This window comes from Manduca sexta, chromosome 3 (assembly GCF_014839805.1).
Source record: "Manduca sexta isolate Smith_Timp_Sample1 chromosome 3, JHU_Msex_v1.0, whole genome shotgun sequence".
Taxonomy (NCBI): domain Eukaryota; kingdom Metazoa; phylum Arthropoda; class Insecta; order Lepidoptera; family Sphingidae; genus Manduca; species Manduca sexta.
Genome location: NC_051117.1, coordinates 1,263,571 through 1,288,043, shown reverse-complemented (window position 1 = coordinate 1,288,043; position 24,473 = coordinate 1,263,571). Strand labels below are relative to the sequence as shown.

Genomic DNA, 24,473 nt, shown 5'->3' with positions numbered 1-24,473 from the left:
ATTTCAGATTTTTTGGTAATACCTGTCCGGTCCCCTATTCATGTATTTTTACTTATTAAACGTACAAATTAATTATATTGATTGTTATTATAGGACGCGGCACAGATCCCACTCCCGCCTGAAGAAGAGCCAACGCCACCAGCGGTCGTGGAAGATGACCTGGCGGAAGTGAGCGAGTCGGCGACAGTGGCCGAGGCTAGCGGCGAGGCGGCGGCCGAGGAGGCGCAGGAGCAGGTGGAGCGGCGCATCGAGACGGTGGTGCGCGTGCGGCGGCGCGGCGAGATCAAGTGCGACTGGCGCCCGCCCGACCACGCGCACGACCAGCACCACCAGCACCACGCGCGGGAGCGACCCTCGCGCTGGGGTCCGTACTCATCATTTATTTTTACGTTGTATTACGGGCGTTGTACAGCACTCGCGAAGTCCCGAGTTCGAATTTCTATTCAGTGTCGGATCGAAGTCAAGAATTTGTGTTTGACATGCCGAAAATAAATCTTAATTAGGTGTAATCAAAATATGATATCCACCCAGAATATATGCGAAGATAGTAATTTTCATTTCCATTACGCATTTATTTAATAACTCTCATGTCACCAGGTTTGAAGCCGGGCGAAGTGAACATAGTGCTGACCGGCGGTAACAACACAGAACAGTTTCCTATACAGACGGTGGTCGACTCGCAGCCAGTGTACCAGATACAGAGCCTCGCCAACAGGACCGACAGCTGCAGTATTGAGTGAGTTGTGTTGTCAATTGTATAGTAGTATGAACGCGTTCCGCTAGATGGCGTTGTGTTGAAATTATGCTGATAAACTGATTTCATTTTTGTGTCAATTGGAAAACTGTTTTTTTTAGTCAGTTACATAGACCAATTGTCTCTCGTTTTTAATATCCAAAATACAAGATGATTGTATTTTTAATGCATAGTAATTGGCAGTATAATTTAAAATATATTTTGTAGTTACGATTACGATGAAGCGTACATGGACACGTACGGCGCGTTAGACCGACTGCAGTACGGCGACTGTTTTGGCGCGGGCTCGCCGCTCAGACACGACTCCGCGACCGCGCACGCGCAGCAACACGCGCTGCAACACGCGCAACACGACGAGCTGCCGCGCGCGATACACGCCAGCACGCTCGACGAAAGGATCTCGCGAGTGTTGCAGGACACCGGTGAGTCGATTGCAGCTAACGTCACTCGAGTCGTAGTATCGTAAAAAAGAATTTTTATATAAAATGCAATCTTTGGGCCTTTAAAAACTGTTTTACGTTATTTTTTTTAGTATTTACTGTCAAGTACAACTTAATCGTTTGCCTCGTTTCTTAAATTAACAGATTTGATAATCTGTAAATAAACAGACATGACTCAGTTTTTCTATTCATTTATTTACACATTCTCTATTCGTAAATGTATAAAGGCGGACTTGGTGACCACAGTCGACCTTTGGGTGATGCAGAGATGAAATAATATAACACTTTTCGTTAGTAGCTATTAATACGTGAAATTTAACATTGTGTTAATAGTATCTAAAATTTATTTTCAGTTCTCGGCGAGGTGGCTAAGGAGGCTGAAGAGGTTGAGGGTGAAAAAGATGGCCCGGAAAAGGGGATATTGATCACGTAGGTATTGTGTTTATAATAGCGGGGAGGATGAACTGCTGGCAAGAAAGACGAAAGTTTGATCCCGCGATTAAAGTGCACTATGACGACGGTCAACAATCCCAGGAATTACCTTTTTTTTTATTGAAAAGTGTTCGGAAATTATATTCCGGGTGAAGACTTTCAATTAACTATATATAGTCTGACCAGGAAAGTAAAAATCCATGCTGTTTTGAAATAATGAATTAATTGTACTGTCTACGTAATTTTAACAAGCAGAAGCGGCGACTCCAGAGCACTTTTATTTTTCTTGTCACGCTAACATAAAATTTTGTTACAAATTATACACCCTGTTTTATTTACATAATTATTGTGATGTGCAGGAAGACAGCGGTAACGCCCGAGAGCCGCGCCAACAAGCGAGTGAGCTTCGCGGACGGGTACAAGCCCGGGCAGGACTCTGATGTCGAGGAACCGCCCGTCAAAAAGGTAGGTGACAGTTCGCAGTGGGAAATGGAACCTTGCGAGCTTAGCCGAGATCTCGCGAGATCATAATAACCAGTGTAGGAAGATCTCAATGTTTACGAGATTTGCGGGATTGGACTTTTTAATATAAACGTAAATGAATTTGTAAATAGTTACATGTAAGATTAAAATAAAACAAGTATGTAATGTGGCATACATAGAGAATTGTATTTTTAAATAACATTATTTGAAATCCCGATTGAATAGTCATTTAAGAATGTATAGAGATGTTGGTATAACCAATTGTATAACCGGTGATATTAGCGTATACTGTACCGTTACAGAAGAAGCGGTCGCGTCGCTACGGTTGCGCGTGGCCGTGCCCGGCGTCGCACCCGGACCACGTGCCGCTGTGGGACGCGCTGCCCCCGCCGCCGCCGCCGGGCTCGCCGCCCCCGCCGCAGCCCCCGCCCGCGCCCCCCGTACATCTGTTGCGCCACCACAAGCCCGCTTCGCTGCTGCCCACGCCGCCCCATCATTTGCACCATAAGTTCGGTGAGTGGTGTAGCCTTACGAATATAATTCGGATTCGGAAGTAAATTCTGTCTGTTTAGGCTTTCACTAAACCAATTTAGCGAGTAAAAGCTACTATTTCATAAATATAGTTGCAAAACCATAGTATTTGATATCTGACTTCACATAGAAGAATCAAAATTATCGATGTTACTTAAGGTTATCGATATCGTTTCTAAATTGATTATAATTTTGGTCATCGGTTTCGAAAATGAGTTAAAGAGACAGACGGAGAACTATATGTAATTATAACTTTTAGATTGCTAAAACAATATGTAATAATTTTGCAGTGTATTTAACTTTTAAACCCGTATATCAAGTAATCAGTAATACAAACAGTCGGCCAGACCATACATATCTACTCTATATCGATACTGCCATTACGTTTTGAAGTAACTTTGTTTTTCTTATTTCAGATCCCAGCGGTCCAATACCAGGGTTCATGCCGCCGGAGCCTCCGCCCGGCCTTCTCTTGTAAACCACTATTAGTTTCAGTTATTACAGTGTAATATTATGTCACCTTGTAAATAAATGTTAAGGACACTGTGTTCGTTTTTATTTTTAAAGCGTGGGCTATACAGATGTCCTGCCACAAACCGCATTGTACTGCCTTTCATTTGTAGGTCTCGATACCAGAACCTCCTAGGGCCCAAAATTATCTTATGATTTAAGCTGACTAAATCCTCATATTTTTTTTTGTCGATTCAGTGAAAATTATACAAAGTATTACTCAAGTTGCCCGAGTAAAAAAATCCAGGATACAAGACAAGCTATATACTTTTCGAGGATAAAAGTAGCTTATGTTAATTCATACGGTGAAAGCTTCTTCTGTACCTGATTTTATGAAAACGGTGGTTGGACTGCGAAAATGTAGCAGGGTTTATTATAAAAGTATGACTAAAGATTTGTGAATCTAATTTTAACACGACTCGATGCTGAACCTAACAAAGGAATATTGTTTTTTATTTATGGTTTTAATTGCTCCTTGTTTTTAAAAGGAGAAGGTAAAGGCTCTCAGCAACGTAGCCTAGTCCGAAGTTTCATTTCCACGTCCAAAATCTGTATTCAAATTCAAGGATAGAACCATGTTTGTAGTAAAGGAATATTGTATAAATATTGAAGAGATTTAGAACTCCTAGTGCAAAAGCCAAAGTCATGCTCAATGGCTAGGAAGTATTGTCGATGTTTAGGGACGGTTATTATTATGTACGTACACACACAGCCACAAAAGTTGCTGAACAGATCTAAATTTCATATAGCCATTATGTTTTCTACCTTATGCAACAAACTTTGTTTCTTTGCTAAAATAAGGTACAAAGGAATTAAGTTATTTTAGTGATATAAAAATAAATAATTTTATTAAACCTAACGTTTATACATTTGAAATTTTGTTTGTTCAGCTGTTGCAGCAGCTACTTTTATATTTGACTGCATATTTATGTGTTCCATTTTATTATTTTCTCCATTCATTTCTATCTTCTCCCGTAACCATAAAAAATTACAGTAACTTCTACAATTAACTAACCTTATATAATAAAGAATAATACAGCCTTGTATTATATACTGTCCCACTGTTGGGCACCGGCCTAGGACTACTACGGAGAGGGATTAGGCCTTAGTCCACCGCGCTGGACTGGCGCGGATTGGTAGACTTCACACAACCTCGAAATTCCTATAGAGAACTTCTTTGGTATGCAGGTTTTCTCAGGATGATTATTTCACCGTTATAGCAAGCGATAAAACACAAAGAATACACCCATCACTTTAGAAAAGTCAGAGGTATGCGCCATTGGGATTCGAACCTGCGGACATTCGGCAGTCCTCAGTCCATTCCACAACCAACTAGGCTATCGCCGCTTTTAAGTAACCTTATAGTAGTGTAATTTGTTTTTTAATTTAAGAATCTCGTAAGTAGAATTTCGGGCACAGCGGCGCCTTTTAACGTAAATCAGCCAGGTATGCACGAGATATTATAGTGCACGAGTGTGTGCGCAATACACAGGTGCCATCTCTATTCCAGCACTCTCATAGTCTGATGAGACGGCAATCTGACTTGACCGGAGAGGGAATACGCACACTAACAACGGCTTTACGTACTTTCCTAGGCACGGGGGTATCACACCGCCAACTTCGTGACTCCGAGCTACGACTGGGTAACTTTTAAGATGGAAAAACAAAGTCACAATTATTTTGGTCCTACCCGGGATTCTAACCCAGGACCTCAGCGCGGTAGTCGTACTTTTACCGTGTGCAATTACAACTACGGCACCGAGGTAGTCATCGAGGTTCTAAGCGAATCTGATACACTAAGCTTCTCCTTTTGCTGTACTTTTGTTTTAGTGTCGATGGTTAGATCGTCAGGTATTAAAATAAAACTGCAGTGTTAAAAACAATAAAATAGATTTTCATTTATTGTGAGACGAAAAATACAACAATGGGACTTATCAGCTAAAATGGTTAGTGGCAGACTGTCGTGTCAAAACAATTGATTGTTAGGTATGGGGCGCGCGGCTCGACGCCGGGCGCCGCTACTTACAGCATCCATAGACTCCTAATTACTTATGTCTTTCATCGGGAAACTCGTGGTAACGAATATCAACGAAACATTAGCATATATATCATAATATAATACACAAAACGATACCATGACCACTATTTACTGAAATCATAACTAATATTATTTTAAACATTGTGAAGTTTCAATAGTTTCATTTTTTAACTAATTTTTTTAAAAAGGCTTTATTGATTCGAAGCTAATACTTAATTACTTACAAGATTGTTTAATAGTTTTTAATAGTAGTCGCGCCACTCGTCCGACAGATGGCGTCATGAGTGTCATGTAAGGTGACATGTGTGTCGCTCGGCCCGGAGCGACGGCGCGGCGCCTGCGTACCTCACAAATAAAACGTAACAACTCTCAAATACCGCTACTATGAAACGTTCTATACAAAATTGAACATTGCCGATTCGCTAGATCGTTTTGATTTCATTATATTTTTTATTTTATCACTAAAAACAAGTGGGCGGCGAGCGGTCGGCCGCTCTCGTGCGACTCTCGTTTCAACTCGTCACTAAGTCGATTAAGTACATGTCTTACGTTATAAGTTGAAAATGCCACTGCTGCGATCCTACGTCGCCTATGCCTGTGCGGCGCGCGCGCAGCGGAGACTCGCGGGCGGCGCGTGTGGCGCGCGTGTGGCGCGTGTGTGGCGCGTGTGGCGCGCGTGTGCGCCGGCGCACGGGCGCACGGGCGCGCGTCAGGGGCCGCTGCGCGCGCGCCTCGCTATTGCTCATAGAGAAAAAATTCCGAAATCAATTCGTTACACCGTAGACTATATTTTGTTTAATAAACTTGAAGTATTTATCAATAATCAATAAGTACATTATAATAATTGAATAATTAGTATTTTGTTTCATAAGAGACTAGCATTACAAATAAATACCTTCAGCTATACAATTTTAATGTTTATTTCTATTTTTAAACATTTTGAAGATGTTCAAAGTGGACTACTTGGGTGTGTACCCGAGACGCCCTGACGCGCGGCTCTCGTGTACAAACGCCTCGGCTGATGCGTCTACGCTTCGAGATATGACTTAAATGTACATACTTAGATTTAGGGGAAAAAGGTCGTAAAAACAAAAGAGTTACTGAAATTTTATAACAAACACCTTAACTAATAGTTCAATAATTTAGTTGAAGTATATAGAGTGTGGCGCGCGGCGGGGCGGCGGGTGGCGGGGAGGCGCGGTCCGTCGCCACTGGCACGGCACGGCGCCGCTCCGTCACCGACACGACACCGCGCCGACTCCGCGCCGGCACCGACACGGCCCGACGCCGCCCCCCGCGCGCTCGCACGCAACATGTCTTTGACAAAAGCAATATAAAACATTTCATTCCGTGTGAGAGATGACACGATGGTATGCGAAAACTTTTTATTTTTCAAAAACACACGTCCATTCGCTCACCCTTGCGCTTAAATCTAAAATTAATAATTAGACAATATTTTTTTTTATTTGTTCAACAGACGCGCGCGACGCGACGCGCGCGTATAATAATAAAATATTTTCAAAACAATCGAATAATTAAACACACTAGTTAACAATATAACTTATGCTCACGTACGCGCGTACTCAACCATACACGTTCAAAATCAAATACGAAACTTGATCATCCTCGTTACTTTAAAAATATGATTTTATACACAATCGTTTCAGCATTACAATACAATAAGAGCGATGGCAGCGTAACGGTTCGCGTAAGGTCCGTGCGCGACGGCGCGCGCTACATAATACTGATATATCGCTAAGTTATTGCACGAGGGGGCACGGTGTGGGCGGCGGCGGGGCGTGTTACACCGCCGTCTCGGTGTGGCTGTGGCTCGACAGGCGCTCCACGTCGATGTCGTGCGGCGCCAGCGTGTCGCGCGCCGCGTCGTACTCGACGCTCGACGAGTGCGAGAACCGCTTGGACAGCGCCGTCTGCTTGCGCAGCGCCTCCGCCAGCGCCGCGTCCGCCAGCGAGCCGCGCGAGTCCAGCCCCTGCCGGAACGCGTTCACCACGCGGATCTGCGCCCACGCACGCGCGCGTTACTCACCGCACGCGCACGCCGCCGCACGCCTCCGCGCTCGCGGTACTCACCTTGCCTACCCGACGCACTACACTACGCGCGGGGCGATGAGAGCGCGACGAACGAATCGATTGCGCCCTCATCTCCTCTCTCACTATATGCATACATTCGTGAAGTTAACGCTGATCATGCGAGTCGTCGGAGGAGTGCGGACGCCGTCGTGTCCGGCGCGGGCCCCGCGACTCGCCGCGCGGGCGCCCCGGGGCACGGCCGGGGCGCGGCCGGGGCGAGCCGGGGCCGCCGCCGGGGTTAGTAATATACAAGTCAATGAACATAAATATAAGCACACCGAGCCATAAAAAAGAGGCAAGAAAGCGTTAGGTAATTCAAAATTCCAGTCACAGATCATGGGAACAATAAAGTTGGAGTGACGGGGGATTCGCGGGGTGGCGCGGGGTGTCACGGCGTGGCATGCAGGGGCGCCGGGGCGGGCCCGCGCCGCTCTGAATACAGACAGGTGGCCGTCGCGTCCGCGTGCCGCGGCGGTCGCGTCTCCGTGGCGCATGCAACTGTGACTGCATTTGGATATTCACCTTACTATGTGAGCTACGCGTAAGCTCTATCTCTGTACCGTATACAGCACATACGAAGCAACACCGACCTCCCCGACAGTGTCCTACGTCCGATGTGTAAGCAAGCTGACCCTGCCTCCTTCCGCGATCCCTCAAGCAACCTCTTATGTTAACAAAAATTTTGTATACTAAAAGCTATTTATATTCAAAAGATGGATGCTAATTAACAGATGATAGTTTATATAAGCTTTTATGACGAATCCCTGGCATGTCGGATTCAAGTGGTCTCCGTTAGTAGCGTCTTTAACTTTAGGTGCACAATGTGAGGCAAACAAATAAAACATCTACAATGCCACTGTATGATGCGAAATTATATTAGTAAGCTATATCGTTGCCAATTCGTGAGCTTATAATCTGATGACGCAAGTCATATGGAATACCAGAGGTTAGGTCGCCCGAATGAATATCTGTTAACCTATTTTTGACACACGTTTATTTATATTGTGGACATGACACATAAACATTTATAAGCGTGACATTGACATTGACACATAGAAACGAACATTCTTTTAGGACGTTATTTACATTCTTAATGGGAATCGACTTCAAAGATTCTAAATCACTAGCTTTTAATTCGCGATAGATAAAGTATCATCGCATGCCATATGTTAATAAATTATTTATTTGAAGTCGATTGACACACAAAAGTTTATATGTTACAACCAAACCCGTTTGGCCCTTGACAGAGACGTCACATAATGTCTTATCCCGAAACCCGAACGTGGTCCCAATGGGGGGTAGAACATATGGGTAAACAGCGCATGCGTATTGCGTGCAGTGACAGTACAGGGCATGCAAGTTACACTGACCGATTAATATCACAACGAATTTTAATTTTCATCCTCAATAAACGACATATCCCTCAGCGTTATATGGCAGTGACATATGTCATTTATATTCTTGATGTTTGTTGGTTATTGTTGCAGATTTTAAGTTTTTATTTTCTTTTGATTACACTATAAATTGAGGATGACAAAGCATATTCTAATATAATTGTATACACAAAATTGAAATGAAATTAAAAGGCCAGCGCAACACGACCATACAAGAGCAAGTGGGAATAGAGAGCGGAGAAATATGTTATAGATAGACAGAGTACAGTATAAACATATAAAAATAATGTTAACATAAATATAGATAAAAACGTAAACATAAAATAAAACTGAAACAAGACGTGAGAGAACAGCATTCTGTCCCGTGAACATGGAATCTTACAGCTTGGTCGGTGGAAGTCTTGCTGTAGGGCACGGGTATCAACCGTTCTTGTAACTCGCCACCTATCACCTTCCGTGTGCAATTGGGTTTTCATGGAAAAGAAAATAAAAACGAGAACATGAAGTAGAGAGCCACGGCACAAGGCGGCGCATATATGCGGTGCCGGATACCAAACTGTATTCTAATAACTTTGGTTTTTGCTCTCTTTTTCGTTGCCAATTTTGTTTCAAATTAAAATTATGTTTTAACTCGTGACTTTATTTTTTAATGATGACAATTGTCAGTGAATATTAAATTATGTGAAATTATAAGTGAATTTTCGTTTTTAGAATACAGTTCGCCATTGCAGTGGAAAAATATTATCACAGATATATAAGGAAAGAAGTATCGGGGGACTATACGAAGCCGGTGCGCCTCGCGAAGCGATGAACAGATTGTAGGAAAGAAGATAAAATAAACATAAAAAATATACACTATTTTCGAAAATAAAAAAGATACACGCAGGGTTGGTCCAATCGGGTACACCTTAAGAAGCACATTAATGGAGTGTGCACTTAATTTCTATATATTATTCCATCCAGGGCTCCGTTACTTGTTTTAAATATAAAAACATAAAATTTAAAATAATATAACATCGATCGTACATCGAACATTTATCGATTTAACCGTTTTGTGTGTTGTGTTGTGTGTGTATGTGTGTGTCACGGCACTAGTGTGTGTGTTAACATGCGTACTATAACTAGTGAAGCGCACACACATTTTTATCGACGTCGTTGCTCACATACCAGATATCGATATTTATCTAAGCTACAGGTATATACAGAAGCAATATTGTGGTACATTGTGAGATGCAAACGCGTTTAAGGTCCCCTTGTATATTGAGCCTTTGTGAATTAACTTATATTAATTAGCCTATATTCAAGCTAAGCGTAATATCTATAATACAGTCTATATATACAAGTGTCAGTGCATATATGGCTAAACATCTATCCGCCATGTATTTTGTCATAAAATTGCTGCCCAGATATCGCAAAATATCATTCGCGTTACATTATTTTTTACATAATATATTTACAAATATTTTTTTTTTATATTTAATTTTTATGAACACAGATACACATAGAAATATTAAATATACATAAAAAATTATACAATCTTGATTAAACAATCGCACAATCATGTCGAAAAGTGACAATATACATGGTGTTAAAACACATATGCACCGACGATGGCTAGTCCATGCTAATCGTGGCTATCGGCTATGACTACATCTAGACAGAGAGACGAGCGTGTAAGCGCCAAGCGGCTAACATCGACTACACCGTACGACATACACCGGCCCGCGTTGGCCGCCAACAACAAACATTGGACCAACATCGACACATCAACATCACTGACGTGACGGCCATTTACCTTATGACGCAGCTCTCCAAACGTAGCACAGTGGGTGGAATGAATAAAACTTTGGAGTATAGATACTTTATTACTAAACTTTAGAAACAAGAAGCGATTCGAACAGATAGCAACCGTTCCACGTTGTTATTCATGCTCCTCTATTGTTTTATTATTTTGTGATTTATTCTATACGGCGTGAGTTACCTACTGAAAGCGTATTTTTGAAAAAACTTTATTTTTACATAGCTAACTTTTGGTGTACACCGAGAGAAGGATTTTATATTATGTATACATTAGTTATCTAATTAAACATGTAGCAGGCAATAGTAAACACTACACCGTGTGCATTAGGGTTTAACTTTACTTGTACCTATGGATCGTTGGTTAGGATAGTTAAATTTGCTTGAGATCCTTCGCCTGACGTAAAAAAAAAGAAAAACAAAATGGAAGACCGAACGTGAGTGGACAGTGTGAGTGTAAGATGTTAATATCTATAACAGTTCTAAAAACCATCACCAATAAAAACAATAATAAAGATTTGTCTATTTCATGCACCTGTAAATAAACGCACTACTGTTCTTATCAAAACATTGAAAATATAAATGAACAGTACGACATTCGTGTGTCCAGTGGTTGTGATAATACACAAAATACGACCAACTCGACATACTACGCGCACATCATCACATACCGAACCTCTATAACATACACTAACTCTAAACTTGTCAAGACATCTCCGACACAAATCTAAATATAGCATTCTGCTAACAAAAATAACAACAAGCAAATTTAAATATCACCTCATTTTTAAAAGCACTTGAGTAGCACAAATTGTGAATTATTTATCATTAATATAATATTATATATTTATATACGAATTTTTTTATTTAAAAATGGCACTAATACGTCTTCATATATGTTTATATAACAAATAACATTTTATCACATCAAGAGATGAAAAGTTTTTTTTTTCACGAAAGTATGTTATTTACAGAAAATTTCACGAATATTATATTGTTAAAAATTAAATTATTCCAAAAATGTTTTATATATCTCCCAACATACTTGGAGATGGCTAACAAACTACGTCTATAATGGTGCACCATATTTTCTATTTATATATTTGCGACTCTAATATTTTATATACTTAGATCTAAAATTTTAAAACATTTTCAAACTACCAAAATGCATTCACATATTTTAACGGGATTATAAAATTATATTTTTGAAAAGTTTAGCAATAAACGGCGGTTATTTTTTTAGAATACACGTTGAACAAATGTCATGGCAGTATTTATAATATTATCGCATGTTATATCGCGCGAAGTGCACGGCGCGTACGGGTGCGCACGCGCACGTTTCTAACGTCCTTGTCACGTAAAATATTTTTCGCATTTTTGCATTATTCCGCGGGTATTATTATTTTAACGCATTGGCGTTCGTAATTATTGGGGCAATGTGTTTAATCATCGCTCTGTAGCGATACGGGACTGAGCGCTGGCAGCGAGCTCCCGCCGGATTGCACGCTGATCCTTCTGTGCTCCGCCAAATAATTATTGACAAATATTCTGCGGCCGGCCAATATGTCCGCCTTTTGCTGGAAAATAACATGACGGACGTGTCAATCACCCGGGTCGGGTAGTGACGCAACTATACTACGCGCCACATCGGTTGAACAAAACTGCTTTGTCAGTCGTAGCGCACACTAGTCTAGACGCTACGTGAACTCTAAGTAAAGCAGTTTCGTTGTAATCAAGTGCCTAGTTGTCGGGATAGGGGCATTCACACTAGCTGGGTCGGGGGACGAGGGCATCCAAATAGCACGTACTATATTAAAAAAATAAATAAAAAATACGAATCATGTACCGTGTCGGAACTACTTCTACGAAGAAAAAAATCCGGTATGTGAGCTACTTCGCGAAGCGTATTGCCATTTATCATTTGCGAACACAGTGTTATTAATTTTTTTGGAGGTACAAAATAAAATATCAACAAAGTTCGTCAAATAAATACTTTTATTAAAATGAAACCTTTAATATTAGAATGTTACTTTATAGTGCCGGTTAAGTATGTATTTTAACAATGTTACCTTTACATAAGAAATCAAAAATAAATTATAAAATTACGAAATCAACTTATCAAAATAAGTACATACACAACCGAGTAAAACGAAATTAAGTTTATAAAAAAAAATGAAGCCGTTTTTGGAGTAATTTTAGTATATACCTTACCTAATTTTGGTGTAATTATTGGAGATAATTTTATGTGTATTTAATGAATTTATTTGTTTATTTTATTAGCTTATATACTATGCAGTGTTAAAGTTTGGATATGTAAGTTACTATGATGGCTTTATTGCGCTATACTGACAAAAAAAAAATTGAACACAAAAATTCGTAAAACCCTTACGCGAGCCTCCGATAACACATCAATGTAAGTGCATATTATCAGAAACTCTATAACAAACATCAATCTATTTTAAAATTATAAAAAAAGGAAAAAATACAAATTGTGCATACTCACATACATCTGTAATACATGCATAACACTGTAACATAAGCTTGGTCACACTGTAAATGCGAAGCAAAATTGAACAAAAAAAATATCATAATAAAAAAAAAAAAACAACAAAAAGAAACAACGTTTTGTACCAAAAATATACATTTCCTTCAATATATACTCATTACTTACAATCTAAGCGATGCCGCCATTTTGTTATCGACGCGTGTTCACAAAATGGCCGCTCGTGATCCCACCTTGCAATATGAGGTGATCGTGATAATTATCGTGGCTAACTGAATCCTGTACGATTGTGAAGCGAACACGCATGCTTTTACATAAATAGCTCCGCGTCGGAGGCGGTTGGTTGACCGGATCTCATTCGCAATGGACAAGATTCAAGCCGCCTCGGAGTATGTACCGAAGATTAGGCTACGTGCAGACACCACTCTGGTCATGCTCTAGTCACATAACTCGTATCGTGTACCTACATACTGTATCCGGCCTCTAACATACTTACAAATTAACTCCCTATGCGCGTCAGACCTAAACTTACCGTCAACATCTGAAATAGAGCGATTATGCTAAAAATCGGCGGCCCCCACCATAACACACACGAGTGGCGAAAGAAAATGCTAAACAAATTTGCTTTAAAATTTATTTCAATGTAAATAGTTTTCGTAACATTCGCAAAACAATGTTATTCATCATAATTGTGTTAGACAATACACTTTTTTGTATTTTTTTTTCGTTAGAGCTCTTATTTTGATGTTTTAGTAAAGCGTAGTGTCTCGTCCATACTAAACTTTAGGCATATACGTTAGATTAGTTAAAGATAGAATAGTAATGTTTTATAGATAAAAATTTAGTTAAAATTCAGTAACTGCGAACGTAGTTCTAATGTCCCTGCATGAGTCGGCGAAGGGTTTAAAGTGGTCCCAAAATTTACTATGAAAGATAACACAAGCTGCCGACTAAGTACCCTCATTGTATCGATACGATCGATAAAACTATTACACAAAAAGCTAAGTTTGAAATTCATTTAATAAAGTTTACTTTTAGTAAAATCTCAAGTCTAAGAGTTAAAAAGTTAATAGTAATGAAGTTTTGGAGGCCGTGTATTCACGTCGTGCTCCGTATAGCTAACTATACAAAATATCACTGCTCCGATATACATAAACGTTAAAGACATCTCTCTAACACTCGTATGTACAAATACGTTTCTCTCTAAAATAGCAGTGTTGTTCGCGGTACCGTCGCAGGTGCCGAGAGATAACAACATAACGTCCTACGTGTGACGTACGTCTGTCGTCAGCTATAAAGTATCCAAACATATGTGTATCGCAACATCAACAGAGTAACAGGGTTGTATCGGCGAGGCGCCGGCGAGCGCCCGCGCGACCGCTGCAGGCACAAATCGGTTCGGGAGGTCTAACGTCGGGCCTCTAAACTCATCTAACAGCTTTATTGCTATCCACTATACTAGCTCTAATAAAATTTTCAACACTTAATAAAATATCTTAACGTCTAACATTAAGACTCGACGAATCGTTAAAGCGCAAACGCGTTCGAGACAGAATCGAGGACTGAGCCGCGGCGAGATCACGCGGAGGTTACGTTAAGTACGTTCGCGCGGGGTGACGCGATGTGACGCGGGGTGACGCAGTGTGACGCGGGGTGACGCGGCGGTGCGGCGGGCGGTGGCGGGCGGCGGCTAGAATATGGTGGTCTCAGTGCGGGTGGCCGGCGTGGCCGACGGCACGTCGTCCGCGTCGATGTACGCGATGTCCTGAGGCGGAGCGCGCAGACGAGAGCGCAGCCCCGCCGCCGAGTGAGCCGACAGCCGCTCCTCCAGGTCCTCCAGCGTCGACTTGAACGCACGCACCACGCGCAGCTGCAACAACAACACTCCAGTGCGGGCCCGCCACCGCGTCCCGACACACCGCGCTACTCGACGCACGCGATACCGACGCCATACCGACGCGCCGCCTGGGCTCACACGAGTGTGGTGTGGATGTTCTTACTTGCGACGCGTTGTCTGTATTCAGAGGTCGGCGGCATGCACTACCCGGCCCGCGGCCCGGCGACTCCGGTGCTGGGTGCTAACGCGCTAACGGACACAAACTCAACAGACGCGGGCGCGGCCCACGGACAGGTGCTGGACTCAACGGGCGAACGGGCGAACGACACCGTGCCAGACACACACACGCACACACAATGGAACGGAACAATGTCGCTCGGGGAGGAACGGGGCGAGAACTACGGCCACAACGGACGCGGGAGGATGCATGACAGACGAGAAACAGAACTAATGATGCTCTATGTGGACCGACGATACGCCTCGGGCGGCCGCGGTACGTCTGAGGTACGAGAGGAAGCGGCGCGTGCGGAGTATCGTCGATCGGCAGGTGTGAGGTGTGCAGCTAGACGGCTAGGACAGCTAGGACAGCTAGGGAGAGCTAGGGGTCTAGGTGTGTGGTGTGGTACCGTGCGGTGGCGCCGGCTGCGGCTCCGCGGCCGCCACTACACCTCGGTCTCGAGCACGGGCCGCGGCTGCCAACAACATCGCTCAACCACGCGCGGCTCGGCGCCCCACTCCGCGCCGTCCTACGTGCCCACGCAGCCCTAGCTTTACACACGCGCCACACACATACCGAACTCCCCGATACACGACTCATGTCACCAATTCTGTCGCACTCGCACGACAAAACAACTTCATGTGCTGAACCATTGCAAATTGTACTACCGTAAGGTAATGTATGTTTTAAACATTTTTTAAAAATACTATTTTATTCATCGTCAATACAAGGCTTTTAAAGCACATAAAATACTACATAAATCAAAGGTATTCTTTAATCTGACTGAGTATTGCATATCTCTTTTTATGGCTAAAAATATTTTTTTAGAGTAAGAAAAAACTTTATTTTTATTCTGACGTATGATTAAGCGCTGTTAGAACTGATGACATCAAACGCGTATCAACCATAAACGTATACACATTTACAGTCTTCAGGGGCGTTCCATATCTGCCTAGCCGCAAGCGGGCCAGCATGGAAGTACAGACCCTTATGTTTATAGAATAAACAGAAAACTTAAACGAAAAAATCAAAAACATCGTGTTATTTGTGTGTACTGGGTGAGTGTGTGTGACCGTTTGAGCCTGTGTGATAAGAATATGACTCCGGAAGACCAAATCAGGATAGAAAAAAAAACAAAAAAAATAAAAAACGAAAAAAAAAAAACATGTTGTAGGATCGGAAACGAGGCCTCAGCTAACCTGACGACTGTATCGACTACACTATAAACAACGCAGGGGCGTGTCACCTATAGGGAAGGAACGAGGATGCACTAATGAACCAACGATATCAACGCAGTGAAAACTAATATACCAGTCTGGCACTATTTATCTCACGTGTATTTATAAACTCCATAAACTATGGTGGTGGCACGCTATTTATCACGGTTTTTTTTATCGTTATTACAGTTACTTAAACTAGAACATCTAAACATGCCGTGTTAAACTCTTTTTTTTTTTTGTTAAAACACATCCGGGAGCCAAGGTGGAACAAACTAAATTGAAACGTTATTTTTCATGTAAGTAATTGGGTAAATATCTTTTTTTATATTTTTTTCTTTGAAAAATCTTTGTAAAGATGTATGGATGTAAGATATTTGCACAATTAAATACAAAAATTGTTAGAAAGCTAAACATAATCACTGTTTGGTTATTCGTTCGGGAACAACAATTGGATTTTAATTTTTTTCTACGTGTACTCACCTATGGTCGCTGCATCTCCTACATAGCGTCGACTATATACATCATTACAATAATAAGGACATCTACAACAAGCCTAACAAGACGTACGCAAAATAACACAATTATAAGGCAACTGTTCCAAGGCAAATGCAACTACTTATGATGGCCCTCGACGCTTCAGTTTGACGCTGTACCCACCTGACTGACAACACACCCCGACATAACACACACAGCTAAGGGGACAAACATTCACAAAAAAAAAACACAAAAAATAAAAACAACAAAAAACAAAAAAAAAAACATTGACAACACAACGGCAAAGGAAAACGGATTCGACGGTTAACGGTTAGTTTCCGAGCACACGGCATGCTCTGTACGTGTATGACTACTAACATTTTTTTTTTCAAGAAAGATCCACTCCACACTCAAATAAATGAACGTTTCAACAGCAGTAACTGAACACAATCCGGTATAAATGAAATAAACAACAATCAACGAAATAATATTAAAGAGTGAATGAGACGTTACTGCTGATTACTGACATCGGTAACGCGTGTTAGTACGCCGTGCGGCCCTGGCTACATCGGGTTCTGACAGACGGCGTAGCGTTGGGTTGCTTGGATGAGTAGCGAGGATGTATCGGGATGGCGATTCACAAGCGAAAAAAAAAATACTATTTATTGTAAAATTAAAAATCAAAAATTAAAAATAAAAAACAGACAAAAAATAAAAAAAAGTAGTGAGAAAAAAATCAAACAGTCAGTATGACTAAGAGTTAAAAAAAAGACAGACAGAGACAGAGACAGTCATATTCATACCGCGGTGTATCATGTTCAGTGGTAAGAAAAAAAACAATCTATTCGGATAGTCATAGTAACTGTTTGAGGGTATAATGAGGGATAAGTAACATTGTCACAGCCTACATAGAGCATGCTAATAGGGTAGTGGTAACAGGGGGCGGTACAGTCAACTCGTATTAAATAAAACAGTTCAAAAGTAAAACGTATATGAACGGGGAAGCGTCATACTGTATTCGATGCTTATCATGCAGGCGTTACTCGCGGATCGTACTGGTGTCGCTATCGGGACCGTCCCGGTCTCATGACATCGACAGAGCGAGACGGAACATAGTGTGTGAACAAGACAGAGAATACTCGTACAGATTAAATAAACATAGAAACTGTAGTTCTGAAGAAACAATTGTCATGAAACCAGGTACTAGTAGAGTAAATGAAAATAAATGGAAATTTTAAGATCTAGTAAGTATAGCGTTGTTCGGTTGCCAATTTCGTGTTTCGTGTTTAAATGAGAAGAGATTAATGTTTTATATTTAATCAAAATTAGTGACCGAACAAAATTAAATCTACGTTAATCATGGGCCAAAAATAATATAGCGTAACTACTTTCTAAAACTTTGTAAAGTGTTTCTCTGTGTAGGTATAAAAATAATCGTTCGAATAAGAACAGAAGTATAGGAGAAAATACGGAAAATAAGAAAAAATAAATGAAACGAAAATAAAAAAAACTTAAAAATCGGAAAATACAAAAACGAAAACAAAAAAAAACATTAAAAATAATATTTTCTCAGTATAAGTTAAATTTTTGAATAGATTTGAAAATTTATCATCGAGGAAAAATTATGTGTCGATATATAATATATATTAATTAAAAAATATTTGTTATTATTATTTCAACATACGTAATTCGGCATACGTTTGAATCAAATCAAAATGTGTCACAAAATGAATCAGCGTATCTATTGTTCTATGACGATATGTAACTATGGATGCATAGTATTATTAAAAACTGTGGTATTTATCGTTTTGTATGCAAAAATAGTAAAGTATAAATCTTTAACTTAGCGTTAGGATGCCCAAGGTATCCGCTGTGTTGACCTCTTGACTTTGCTGTATTTTTTATTATTATCATTAGCTGTAAACTCAAAACTTATCCCTCTGTCATGAAGCACGAACCTATATTGCCACTCTTTTTATTATTTCTTTTTTATTTGTTTTGTTTATTTTGTTACTGTAGCAAGTCATTGGTAGACTTTAACGGTAACAAATTATGTTTACTTATATTATTATCATGGTATAACATCATGATATTTCTCAGTCTCTACGTCGATTTATTTCATGATGACACCCATGTTGTGACGGCCTTTTAAAAAATATGTGATGAAAAAATTAATTATGGCAAGATTTAGCGTAACATTTCATACTTAGATATCAGTCTTAGAGTTTTTTATAAGGCCGTCTTTAAACCCGCTGAAACACTATAAATATATTTTTTATTTTATCGAAAATTTACTACAAAAAAAGTATCGATAAATTATTAAAACTAAAACAATAATTTATCATATATTTATAGTGTTTCAAAAACACACACCTGAGTGGTAAACACTCGGATATGAGTTTATATGTGTCCCACATAATGTCGATATTTTGAAAGCCCTACGTTGCGAAACGACGCACGAAAAAACCCCAACATTAACCCACGTTTTATAGCAGTTTTTCTGCGTGATTTCGTACCGATTTTGTAGATTATATTATTTTTTGAAATCACACAGAATGCCAAAGATCTAATTCAATTAAAAAAATATAAATTTTCTAGTTGAATTAGGCCTTTACAAAATGGACGGATAAATTGAATCAAGATTGGCTGAGGAGATTGTTTCTTACTATTAAAGTATCGAGATCATTTTCTAGAATACTATTACTTATTATGAATGAATATGAAGTTTATTTAAAAAATAAAATCAGTCTTTATTCTTTAATACTGTACAGACCATCTGATGATGTTTATTAAAACTGACTAATTAATAACTTATTGGATACAATCCAAGGTACAGTAGACTCCTAAAATAATATAATAACTAATACAATCAAAAGATTAAACAGATCAGTTCTATTGATAATTAGAACCAACTTTCACTATGTAGATTAAAATCGATCAAGAGACTAAAATAAATCGATATTCGCACTACAAATTTATTATTAATATCGATAATGACAATTACATACATCAAAACTGTGACGAGACTCAAACAATGCTAAAATCTGTAATCAAAATCGATTCTCATTTTTGAAACCTAGTGCCGAACGATCAATTTATCCGTCCACATCCCTCGCGTCCCAGTGCCCTCCCTCGCACACGGCGGTGTCCATACCTGCGTCTGAAGCCGAGTGAGGCCCCTGATCCATAGGATCTGTCCGGCGCGCGGCTTCTTGTCGAGGTCCGCGTCGTAGTCGGGCCCGGGCTGGATCGTCTCGGGGTCCGGCTGACCGCGGCCCCAACTGGAGTTGTGTGGTGGTGCGGTTAATACGGATTGGATTACCATTTCGGTTGAGATTGCGTCGGTTTATCGATATTACTTATCGATAATAAGAAATTTGGAGACATCACTGTGTAAATTGTTGACCTACCCAACCTCTGGTATTAAGTGCACATAAATTTAATGTCACATGTATTGAGTAAAGTGCGTGAACATGTGATGTAATTCGTTATTAGATAAAATCTGTTACAGACTAAAAGTATGTGACGTGTTAATTGACCGACTGAATCTAACCGCCTTACTGATATTTTTATTCGAGATTGAACCTAACGATAAGTGCAGTGGGGTCCAAATTAGAATGTTCACGAGAGATGTTTATCCCTCGCCAGTCGACATAATCATGCCGGTTCACTTACAACGGTAACAGTTGGTATACTAACGTGAGCGTCTTGGGTATCTTCCTGGTTGGCACGGTGGTGACGAGCTGTCCCCACACCAGCGTGCCGGCGCCGAAGAACAGGCACCACAGCCACTGGTCTATCGACAGGCCTGCCGTGCTGAACGCCATGCCGCCAAACTGAATTATAACCACCTGAAATGTGACGTTAACGGAATATTAGTCTTCTTCTTTTAGAGCTGGTATCATTTACTTGGGATACAGAGAGTATTACAAACACATTACGTATTTATCCCCGAAGGGGTATGTAGAAGGTCAACCATGATTTTATAGGGGGTAAGGCTTTCGCCATATCGGACACAAATTCCACAATTCCGAAGCAGTTCACAGAGAGACAGAGAGTATTAGTTCGAGTTTATTATCATCATTTAGCTGTTATAAGTTTGACTGCAGTCTTTATTGTTACTTTCTATTTATAGGCTACGTATCAGGATTGGTTAGCTTTATACTGATGTTTTTGTTTTGCAATCACGCGTATGACCAAAATATCGGTTATATAAAAATTCTAGTCTTTTAGATAGATTATTATCGAAATAAGGCACGATAAAAAAATATGGTTGTGAAAGTTGTTTTTAATAAACGCTATACACTCATTTATTACTTCCTCTAATATATGGCGAAAAAAAATATAATCTGCTAAATAAATAATTGAGACCTTGAAATATGAAATTACCTGGGAAAGGGCAGTGCCGATCCATATAGAATAGAATATAGGGTTGGTGAACAGTCCCTGGAACACATTCCTCTGGCCGTGAATCTTTCGCGCGTTGATCTCGTTGAACAGGGTCATCATTACAAACGTGTTGAAGATTATGGTAAAGTGCTGCGTGGGCTCAGCGCCGAGCGGCTGTCCGCGACCCGACGGGATGTTCAGGATTCTGTCGCCTGGATCGTGAGAGCCGTATTAGTTTGCAGTTATCGATACGGAAATCGATTTTGTGTGTAAAGTATCGATATGGACAAATAATGCAATACTGTTCGCCGTTATCATCAAAAAGTCTTTTGCCGTTCTTTTGTATAAGTTAATTAGCAATATAAATTACTTATCTATTTTATGAGTAGTATAAGGTATTAGTCAATTTATATAAATGTAATCGAATACTACATTAAACTCATTAGAAAATCACTTCGCCCATTCGACGATACTAACCCACAAACAGCAACGAGAAAATAATGAACAGCTGATAGATGGCCTGTCCGAGGATGTTCTTCATCATGGTGCGGCTGATGAGCGGCTTGGTGCGTCCGTACGGCTTGCGCTGCAGCAGGTCCGGCGTGGGCATCTCCGTCGCCAGCGCCAGGGACGCTAGCGTGTCCATGATCAGGTTCACCCATAACATTTGTACTGCCTGGAATGTTGGTGAAGAAAGGTTAGATGGGCAGAATTATGATATTATCGATAAGTATCGAATTTAATATACGTGGTTTAATAAAGCCAATGTTATTTGTGTACACCATTGAAAATGACAAATCATTGAAAAATACTTTTATTGTACAATTAAGAACTTATAGATCTAGAGTTAATATAATACTTGGGTCATTATAATACAATAAATCCCCCTCCATTTGCCGATTCCTAGTAGTCCTTAAAAATCGACAACACATACACCCTACCTCTGGACATATGTGTTTATGGTCAATGACCATTTTTCTCTATATTTTTTAACCCATACGTTCAAAAAAAAAGAAACCAAAATACAGACGAATTTTACAGGTTTACCAATTCAACACACCTTAAGAGGACTGTCCTGTATAGCGCAAGCGCCGATGAAGGCCACGATGACAGCGACCACGTTGACGGTCAGCTGGAACTGGAGGAACTTCGCGATCGAGTCGTACACGTTGCGGCCCCACATCACCGCCTTCACGATCGACGAGAAGTTGTCGTCCGTGAGGATGATGTCAGACGCTTCCTTGGCTACGTCCGTGCCGGCGATACCCTGGGGGAGTTATCGATTAATGTTAATAAGAATCGATAAAGATAATAAAAAATTACGATATGTTTCAACAAAACAAGCGTATGATATATCGATAGAAGCTGGATATATCGATATTGTTATAAGGGATAGAATTATATAAAATTATATTATATGGAGACCCTATTATTTTGACCATATTCATATACCAACAAATTAAGTTTACCTGCCTGAACAAAGAATAATCATTTATCCTTCGATTTTACCGAGTTCCACTTCTTCCAATATCGATGTTAGAGATCACAAATCCTAACATACTTCAAAATATTTTAGTACAGTATTCGTACCATAGCAAAACCGACGTCGGCCTTCTTCAGCGCGGGCCCGTCGTTGGTGCCGTCGCCCGTCACGGCGACCACCTCGCGCGTGTCGAAGGCCTTGGACTCGATCATGCCCTTCACGAGCGTGTACTTGTCCGTGGGCGACGAACGCGCCAGCACGCGCAGCTTCGGCCACACTTTATCCACTAGGTGTTGTTGAACCTGCAACGAAATATGGGTTAATATTGTGACTGCCATATCGCTCTTTTGATGCTATTATTAGTAAAGAAAAAGCACTCTAAATTTTTCATTCTTATATATTAGACGATCAACATCAAATATGAATTTCTATACCAATAGGTAGAATAGCAATACCTTAATAATAATGTAGCATTTAATTTTAGACGAGTATAACTATGTCGACCGAGGATTAATCATCTTTGGTATTTCGATAAATCGATTTAAACGCCATTCCACCAACTATCATATTCACTGAAGTCATTTTTTTTTACTGCCTGTATAAAAATACAATAAACAACAATATCTCTATTATATTCTTCACAAAACCAACCTCTCCATTAGCGTCCCTGATCCGCCTGTTGAACTCCTTGCCTTCGAGTATGAGGAAATCGTCGGTCGGCTTCAGTATGCCGCACTTGACCGCAATAGATCTGGCAGTGTTGACGTTGTCTCCAGTCACCATGCGCACCGTGATGCCGGCTTTCTGGCATTTTCTGATCGCCTCTGGTACCTGGTAGAGGGAGGGGGGGACTGTAACACTTCATATGTTTTCAAGTCGTGTATAATATTTAATATAGCCTTTATTGCTGTATTCAATATCACAGAGTTGAATAATACACAAAAATACGGGTCATTGATGATTACAACTATCCTATAGTTAGATGGAACATTTAAACTGTTGACTGATAATTATGTAAACTAAAGTCGATTTTTAGGTGTGATCTAAACCTACCATTTATTATTTTGGAACTTCATTCAATGAGTCGATTACTTACACAAATAGTAATCAAAATGCATTTAATTTAGAATCATTTTCATTACGCCTTCGATTCATAAATCGATAAAATAAATTAATCGATTTTCCTATCAAACTTATCACTGACCTCTGGTCTGACAGGATCCTCGATGCCGACTACACACAAGCAGGTCAGGTTGTTCACTATGTTGTCCTCGTCGTCCCAGTTAGGCTCTTGGTCTATGTGCACCTGGAAAATGATAAAATACTTTTTAGATAGTCAAGTTTGCATAGTTTAGAGAATTATCGATTTATAAGTATCGATAGTTACCAGAGAATATTAAATGTACGTGAGGTATGTATGAGCTGAAATAATTTATATTCATATACTAAAACCTCTAGGAAAATAGTTTTTTTTCTTTGTTACACAATAAATATAACCGAAGATCAGCCGAACTCCTTTTGATAACCTAAAAGTTTTCCTTATACCTTTAAGTATATCTTATTACCAGTGTATTTGGGTTCAATTTACGGTTGATTACCTGGTTAATCTCAGCCTTGCCGGGCACGAAGTCCCTGTAGGCGACGGAGATGGTCCTCAGGCCGTCGCAGGCCATGGGCTCGATGACCTGCCTCACGAGCCGCTCCTGCATGTCGCGCGTGAACTTCTCCAGCCGACCCTCGTGTCCGTAGATGAATGCGCATCTAAACACAATCGCGATTAATTAACATGAACGCATGGGGTCGACTACGCGTTCGGGTATTTAAACAGTTTCCTGGATTGGATGCCCGAGAAGGTTTTACCGGCGACCCCACTTTCGAGA

At 40.4% G+C, this 24,473-nt stretch overlaps 1 protein-coding gene and 1 pseudogene across 5 annotated transcripts in view; one reads left to right on the top strand and one right to left on the bottom strand.

Annotated features, from left to right (window-relative positions):
* LOC115456036 overlaps positions 1-3,186 on the top strand; it is a 42,210-nt pseudogene extending 39,024 nt beyond the window's left edge.
* A 1,837-nt stretch (positions 3,187-5,023) lies between these two features.
* LOC115456009 (plasma membrane calcium-transporting ATPase 2) overlaps positions 5,024-24,473 on the bottom strand; it is a 151,527-nt gene continuing 132,077 nt past the window's right edge. For 2 of the 5 annotated variants that reach the window (XM_037438715.1, XM_037438716.1), the window contains 11 exons: positions 24,192-24,354; positions 23,798-23,899; positions 23,245-23,424; positions 22,701-22,895; positions 22,171-22,377; positions 21,588-21,786; positions 21,111-21,322; positions 20,421-20,572; positions 19,876-20,002; positions 9,056-9,124; positions 6,991-7,206 (listed from right to left, as the gene is read on the bottom strand). In XM_037438715.1, the coding sequence (XP_037294612.1) occupies positions 6,991-7,206; positions 9,056-9,124; positions 19,876-20,002; positions 20,421-20,572; positions 21,111-21,322; positions 21,588-21,786; positions 22,171-22,377; positions 22,701-22,895; positions 23,245-23,424; positions 23,798-23,899; positions 24,192-24,354 (1,822 nt within the window). Of the gene's footprint in view, positions 7,207-9,055; positions 9,125-12,446; positions 14,844-19,875; positions 20,003-20,420; positions 20,573-21,110; positions 21,323-21,587; positions 21,787-22,170; positions 22,378-22,700; positions 22,896-23,244; positions 23,425-23,797; positions 23,900-24,191; positions 24,355-24,473 lie in introns of those variants that run through there. The other 3 variants (XM_030184846.2, XM_030184854.2, XM_030184851.2) reach the window with 3 other exon arrangements.